The sequence below is a fragment of the Buceros rhinoceros genome, unplaced genomic scaffold (genome assembly GCF_000710305.1).
Source record: "Buceros rhinoceros silvestris isolate BGI_N320 unplaced genomic scaffold, ASM71030v1 scaffold5607, whole genome shotgun sequence".
Taxonomy (NCBI): domain Eukaryota; kingdom Metazoa; phylum Chordata; class Aves; order Bucerotiformes; family Bucerotidae; genus Buceros; species Buceros rhinoceros.
This window is the reverse complement of record NW_010423815.1, coordinates 5,666-13,709: the sequence shown is the minus strand read 5'-3', so window position 1 is coordinate 13,709 and position 8,044 is coordinate 5,666. Positions and strand designations below refer to the sequence as shown.

Here is an 8,044-nt window from a genome sequence, read left to right as displayed (position 1 = left end):
GCTCCTGTCCCTTCACCGCTTTTTGGAGCTGCCCAGGCAGGCAGGCTGCCTGCCGCCGCTGAGGACCTGGGCGGTCTCTGTGTTCCTGCCGCTCTGGTGCAGGTGCGGGCAATGATCTATTCCTGTTGAATTCTCATTTTGGCCTGGGGCCAGGGCTTTTCGCTGGCTGTGCAAGCAAGCACAGGGGAGGAGTCATTTGTCAGCACTGAGTGGTTTGCTGGGATCTTAGTGTGGTTTTATTGCAGCTTCACTGCAAATTCAGCTTGGGTGACTGACATCTGGGTGAATACAGCTCAAGTGACTTAGCTCCTGTCCTGCCTGTGGAGCGGGTGGGTGACCAGATAGCTGAAGTAAAGCTGAGACTTCCTATCCACTACAAAATGTTGACGTGGTGGTGGAGGATGTTCTTGGGTTTTGGAAATTAAAAAGAAACATCATTTTTAAGGCTCTCTTGGAAGGGGGAAGCCAGCAAAGGGGCAATGTAGAAAAGATAACCATCAAAATCAAATCATAGCGGAGCCTGGGAGTTACAGCTCTCATCTCCCTTCTGTTTTCATGTCTTGGCCACCAAAGGAGATGGAGGGGAAGACAGGATCACCAGAGCTTTGGGATGGCTCATCACAGAGCCAGCAGCTCAGACTCAGGGGAAGCTGCTGAAAACCACATCCCCCATGTCTGCTCTAGTCCCAAGGGAGGAGGGAGGCTGGGCAGCCCTGGCTTGAGCCACATGCTCTCAGGACTCCCAGGCAGGCTGACTTGCAGCCAGAGCTGGGAGGTAGCTTTGGCTGTGTGTCGGCCCTTCTGAAGCTCCTGGAGGTCCTGGAGCCTCCGACGCAGAGGCAGCCCCCATGCCAGGCCAGCTGGCACACCAGCAGGTACCCTACTAGCTTGCCAATGCTGACCTGACTCGTGTTTCACAGGAGCTCACTCAAGCTGTGGGGGTTGGGGTGACATCTGTGCCCAGGTCAATGCTGTAATGTGGGCATGCAGTAGCAGAACCGCTCCTTTCTAGCTGGAAAGTTGAAAAAAGTGAAAAAGACAGAAAGACCCAGATTATTTCATGCCAGAGAGTACAAGGCCTAATGCAGGCATTGCTGCGACATTCCTACATAATAAGGGCACTTGATCTTGGTATAGTGTCACATATCATAGTCTCACAAATTTTCCCTGAAAGCAAGGGGACAAAACACCATACCCACTTGGGAATGGATAGGACATATTCCCCAGGAGACTATTTTGGGGAAAATTCCCCAAACTGGAATAGTTGACAAGCTGCAACATAAGCTCTAGATTTTATGCTAGACCCTTCTAGAAAGGGAATATCTTTTCACATGCATTTAAGGAAGTTCTTTTGTTGTTGATTTTTCAAATGCTTTTTTGTCACAATCCTGTGTAGCTCCAGTTGCCATTTGCTGAAAAACCTCATGGGCCATATGACTGTCCGTCTTCCATCTCCAAATTAGCAATGGCATTGCATAAAACATTTTCTTAGTAAAGCTTTTTAGTGTGTGTGTGCAGAGTCATGACAAGATGTTTTTAGTTTTAGTTAAGTAGCACCGTATGTCATATTGTCTTAATGAGTCTGTGAAGTAGATGGGATCGCGGCAGTGGTTACACCAGCGATCTCACAATGTTAAGAAACAGCTTGAGAGTGTTACGATGAATGTCAGTATAAGGAAGCAAAGGCAGGGTAGTGCATGCGAGCTCTCTGATCTCCAGTCTTTTTCTTGGTGTGGATAAATGTCTCGTTCACACATGCATCAGTATCAATACTGCACTGCAGCAGCTTGCTGGGGAATTTCAGGAGGCATTGGGTATCTTTCTAAGTATCACAAGTACTTATGGACTTAATTCCTTTCATTCGTATATTGTCTGCAAAAACAACTGCAGACTATTGCATTACAGGGGTGGTTACACAAATCATTTACAGATCAGAGAACAAACTTTTCGCATTGCAAATCTTACCCTGTAAATTGGAGATTTGGCATCTGAGTGAGGACTGGGTTAGCCGCATCACCTCACGTCAGCTGGGAAGCTGGCTTGACACTCAACACATCTTCTGCCCTCCCCTTGCAGGTTATTTTGATGCTCATTCCCTGGCCATGGATTTCATGAGCATTGGCTTCCGGGAGTGCTTGACAGAAGTCGCGAGGTACCTGACTTCGGTGGAAGGTCTCGACACATCTGACCCCCTACGTGTTAGACTCGTGTCTCACCTGAGCACCTGTGCCTCTCAGAGGGAAGCTGCTGCCATGACCTCCTCTATGGCCCACCACCACCACCCCTTACACCCTCACCACTGGGCAGCCACCTTTCACCACCTCCCGGCCGCTTTACTTCAGCCAAACGGACTCCACACCTCAGACGCCATCCCGTGCAGGCTTTCCTCGGATGTGCCCCCCCATGGCTCCGCCCTGCTTACCGCCACCTTCGCCCACACCGATGCTGCCCTCAGAGTCCCCTCAGCTGGCAGCGTTGCTCCCTGTGTCCCTCCTCTCTCTACCTCCCTCTTGTCCCTTTCAGCTACCGTTCATGCTGCAGCAGCAGCAGCTACAGCCGCTGCCCAGAGCTTCCCCCTCTCTTTCACTGGTGCCTTCCCCATGCTTCCCCCCAGCGCAGCGGCCGCTGCCATGGCTGCGGCCACAGCCATTACCCCACCGCTGGCTGTATCGGCCACTGCCAGCCCTCAGCAGGCTGGTGGCGGGGGCACGACAAAACCATACCGACCTTGGGGGACTGAAGTTGGAGCCTTTTAAGTGCCCCCTCTCCCTTCCCGGCTCCCTCCTCTCCCTCAGCACACAGGCATGTGCACACACCCCCCATGTGCCCACACGCACCCACACATGAGCCTTCAGGACTCGTCCTTCCTGCTCAGCCAAGCTGAGCAGCCACCTTCACCCAAAGGGCCGAGAGGTGCCACGAGCCTTCCAAGGAATGGCACAGCTCCCCAAATTGTTTCAGGCATTGGAGAGGATACGGAGTGATACCACCTTCTTCTTCTTCTCAGTTTGTTTTGCTGGAGGCATCTTGAGGGAGCAGCAATGGCTTTCAGAAACAGCCTGACCATATCGGCATGTAGAGGTTTCCTGGGGAATACGTAGAGATACACAGACATTAGAAGTAATAATTTTTCAGCTATGCATCCTGGTTTGGACCCGCACCTACCGGGTCTCCCCAGGCTAGAGTTTCATAAGTGCCTGACATTGAAAAAATAATAAATTTAAAAAAAAAATTATATATGTGTGTTCTGCTAAAACCAATAACATTGCACAGGTTTGGAAGTGACATGGGAGAGAGGTGAAATCCTGCATTCAGCTTCAGAACTGGGATACCTTTCCAAGGAAGAGTGTGTGCTCCTGAAGGGGAAAGGTTGTTGTAGCCAAAAGATTGTGGACGAAGAATGTTCACTTTGACAGGCCTAGTTCTCACTTCCTTAGTTCACTTTCTTTGTACAGACTTGCCAAATTGAGACATCTAGCATAGCCTTGGTAACAGCAATTATCTTATTGGTGCTGGGATTAACGAACATTTCAGCTCTGCCCGTAAGCCCCGAGGCGCCCTTTTTATGGCATAAATATGGTGCTAGCTCGTATCTGCACAGACCATGAATTTGTCCTGCACCCAGAAATTAAACCACCTATTTAATGCATGCAGGCTTGGATAGGGTTGATTCATGCCGATACAAGACACTCAGCATTGTAAGAGTTCAGGTTAACTTATTTAGCTGTATTTGGACATTTACTTTTAGCTGATTCTGTACAAGATCCCTCTTCTTTTCACTATCAGCTTCTGGGAGAACGATCACTCTGGGTATGAATGAAGTCATGGTAGGGACAATTTTTAAATTGGCTATTCACATGCCAACGTTGTAATATGGGTTTGATTGCAAACCAAAATGAATGTATAAAGGGGAATGTGAGTAAATTATTTTGTCAATACCCAGAAAACTAGTGCTGCGTAAAATGATTTCTTTTAATTTTTTATTACAGTGACTTAAAATAACCGAAGTATTTTAATGCATCCAGTAAAGAACTAGAGATTTTATGTAAAAAAAATAAAACACAGCATGTATTATTATGCACTTGATTTCTCTGCTGTGTGGAGAAAGCAATAAGCACTGAGAATGTTAAACATTATGCAAAATATACTTTAAAATATTTGTTTTAAAAATACTGTACCTAGTTGGTCTTTTATGCATTACTTTGTTAACCTTTTTTCTATGCAAAAGTCTTTACATATCACTAATTAAATGAAGTCCTTTTTGACTGCATTTTATGGATGTTTTGTTGCAGTTTTTGTCTGCTCTTGAGGAATACTCGCGGACTCACATTTGGTTCCTGTCACTGGTAACAAGCCTGTCACTACCCTGTCCTCTCCTGCTCCCTTGCTCAGCTGGGTCTCACTGAAATAGGCAGAAAAAAAGCAGCATCAGCTTTCAGTCTTGTAAACATGGTTCTGTATTGAGTGTGCGTTTAGTGATGCAAGCCCATCTGTCCGTCCTGGAGACCCCCAAAAACTCGACTTTTAACTATTTACCTGCCTTCTACGAGCCTGTTAAAAATGGGTGGCCACTGACTCCGTCCACCTTGGCCTTGATCTAATTGATGTGCCCCAAAACGTTATCATTTGTTGCCCCAGATGTGACATTTTGCCTCAAAAAAAAAAGGTGTTCGAAAGAATATTTCTAAGAGGCCGATGAGATGAAAACATCCTTATTTTAGCATTCTGAAACAATGCATCACAAATGCATTTGTGCAGCCTGTGTGTTTGGGCTTATTCCATTTTCACTCTCACAAAACAGGCCAAGTTCACAGATACTTAGTCGCTCATGTCTCCTCTCTTCCCTTCTTTTGTTTTGGTGTCTTTTGGTTTGGTTTGTTGGTTTGGGTTTTTTTAATCTGCGTCACCTCAAGGGATCAACATAGGAGGCTGCAGGTTGGCCTTCACACTTGGTTAGTCCTGAGCCTCCGTGGGGAATGTTACCACTGTCAGAGTGTACAGAGATTTCCCAAATGAGAAATTAATGGAGAAGCAGTGTATGTGACCTGTGCCATTGAAAGACATCAGAGGGTAATAGCTTCTGACGGCTTTGGTTGTGGCTGTGCTAACAGGTGGGAGCTAAAGGAGTCCATGCAATTTTTAAAACACAGCAAGGGGAAGTTGTTTCCTTGGCATAATCAAGATTGGAAAGGTAGGACCTGTGGCTGTGCATGTGCAGACTTAATACAGCCCTTTTCTATCTTTATTTTGCATTCAGTGATGAATGGATCTGGAGGAATGTCCTGCTTGTGCTGGGACAGACTCCCAGGGCTTCCGTGCTTTCCAGCCCATTATCAGTGTGGAACCAGTTGGCTACAGGTGGGTCCCATCCCATAATCCTCACACCCAGTACAAAGGGGGAAGTTTGAGGAGAGGAACATTTCCTGCTTGGGCTCCTCTTGCCTCTGCTCCTCTTTTTGCTCCCAAGGGCTGCTTTCCCGTTTGCTGTGACCAGACCACTGTACATGTGCTGGGGTGGGTGTAACTCTGTGCACTTTATGTTGGTGTTTGGGGTTCGTTAGGCTGTTTCCTTAAGTCTGTTTTCATTTCAGCCCATGGGTCTCCTCTCCTTTTCCTGCTTCTCAGATGGGGAGGGATCAGCAGGTGGTAGAGGAACTGCTGTAGCTTAGCTCCTGGATGCAGGCTAAATGCAGACAAGGAAGAAGTTAAGTTTCTGATTTCTATAATTTAGGACTGTGTCATAGCACACTGCACAAGAAGGCAAACCAGGCTGCTTGCTCAACAGTAAGCAACTGGCTTTGACAAACTTTTCAGTGGGTGGGTTTGCAACCTTAAATTCCAGTTATCAAGAGGATCAAGGGAGGTTATGCAATTTCCTAGAATGTTTTTCTTGAAGATGAAAAAAACTGAAAACTAATCCTGTCACTCAGCATTAGCAGGCTTGAAACTTAAGCCCTCAGCAGTGTGAATAAAAAACTCCGGGGCTGTGAGACTAACAGAGCACAGAGAGGAGATGGTGCTGCTTGTCCTCCCTTTGCTCTGATTGTGAGTGGAGGAAATCCAGTATTAGGCATTGCCCCAGAAGGAAAACCGGCTGCTGTGACTGAGGGCTGAATGCATGTATTGAAAACAGAATTGTATCCTGGCTATGCAGACATCAGCCTGAACAACTGCCAGGAAGTGCCAGTTTGTGTTGTTGCCTCCTTACTGGGAGCCTTCAAAATGCTTGTTTGCAGCTATTCTGAAAGGTGATTGACTATCAGAGTGTCCTGGGATAAGTCAAGGGTGTTTATGAAGCCTGGGACGTGGACCTTGGCACGTTCTTAGGGCTATTACAAATGAGAAATTTCTTCATAATAGGAAAAGGTGAAAAGTGTTTTTGAATCGGAAAATACTACTGAAGAGTGAAGGGGACTGTTACCATCTGTGTCGTCACCAGTCTCCTTAATCATCTGCTTCTATAGGCACAGATAGCCTGAGGTCACCCAAATGAGGACCTGCCTGATAGTCACAGGTAGTTTTGTCCAGCTTCAAGAAAAGATGAAGAAATTGGTTTAGCTTTGTTTGCAAGCTTGGTGTGCTCAGCCTCATTCGTGTGAAGCTGCTGCCTGACCTGAGGGTAATCTTGCTCCATGCTGAAATTTTTGCTTGTGCTCTGTTCCTCCATGTCACCATTTTACACTGGCAAAGACTTGTGTTTTGAAAGCTAATGTGTAAAGATCTTAAAACTGGTGACTGCGGCAACACCTCTGCCCATGACAAGAAGCCCAAAGCAGAGGAGCATCAGGCAGGTGCTAGAAATGCTGGGATCTCAACTTTCCTGAGTAAACTCAATCTTTCCTGATTTGCAAATGAAACAAAATTTTGACAGATAATTATCTGAAAAGAGGAGGTTTGGTTCAGTTTTGTGGTGTCGGTGGTGGGGTTTTTTTGCCTCTGGTAATTGCTACTTTTGAAAGTTGTAGTTGCTATTAATGTGTAAAGACTTAGTCTGCATTCAGGCACCTAAATGTTTGCCATGTGCTCCAGCTATCACGCTGGAAATGTGCAGATATCCCTTGTGTCCTGTGTCACCTCTGCCAGCCCTGTGCAGATGCCTGAGAAACCCAAGGTTGCTTAAGTGGCTCTAAATGTGTGTGGCCAGGCAATTGACTTTCTCCTTCCCTATCTTGCATCTCTGTGGAGAGATCGGATTTGAAGCTTAATAATGTTATGACCTGTGAGCTAATTTTTCAAAGAATCATCCTCCTTCTCACCCAAAGAAACAGCAGAAGAGTATCCAAGTCATTTGATGATAATGTGGTGTTATCATCTATTAATCTTCTGAAACTTAGATCAGTCAGCCCCTCATTCAACACTAGCCAGAATTTCTCCTAATGGTCTGGCTGTGGCAGTGGTGGTGATTGTAAGGTGATGTCAATATAAATTCTTTTTAAAGATCTTTTTTCTGTCATCATGGTGTCAGTGCAAAGCTGGGACACATGAATTAGTATTGTACCCTAGAAATTAAAAAATCAGAAGCAAAAGGAAATGAATATGAGAAATAAAAGAAAAAGCATCTGTTTGAAATACTTTGATAGTCTGGAGAGGCAAACTCCTTTTTTATAGCTACAGCTGCTGACACTGCATTCAAACAAAGCTACATGGTTTAGATGGTGCTCAGCTGAACACTTCTTTTACTTATTCTACAGTAAAGTCTTCTTGAGATGTTGGCTTAATTTTGCTTTCCACACAGACCATATTCAGTATTTTTCTCTTCTACTAAGAAAAATCCTCAGGATGAAAAAAAAAAACCCAACCCGCCTTGGTGCAACATTGAAATGGTGGCTGCAGTCACCCAGCTGTTGCTGGGAAGATTCAAACCCTGCCCGTGTCTTCATGTACGTTACACTGCAAAACCTCTTCAGGAACCTGCACACTGCTCCAGGAAACTGTATATTACCGGAAGATAGAAAAGTCTTCTACCTGTAAATAACAAGTATTCTGTATTACTATGCGGTAGGTGAAAACCTAATACAATTAGTACTAGCCATAAACCTAGAGG

At 45.7% G+C, this 8,044-nt stretch overlaps 1 protein-coding gene across 1 annotated transcript in view; it reads left to right on the top strand.

Annotated features, from left to right (window-relative positions):
* The window catches only part of HEY2 (hes-related family bHLH transcription factor with YRPW motif 2), a 10,025-nt gene extending 7,269 nt beyond the window's left edge, over positions 1-2,756 (top strand). Inside the window, exon 5 of the mRNA XM_010140545.1 lies at positions 2,077-2,756. Within this exon, the coding sequence (XP_010138847.1) occupies positions 2,077-2,756 (680 nt within the window). The remainder of the gene's footprint in view (positions 1-2,076) is intronic.
* The last annotated feature ends 5,288 nt before the right edge of the window (positions 2,757-8,044 follow it).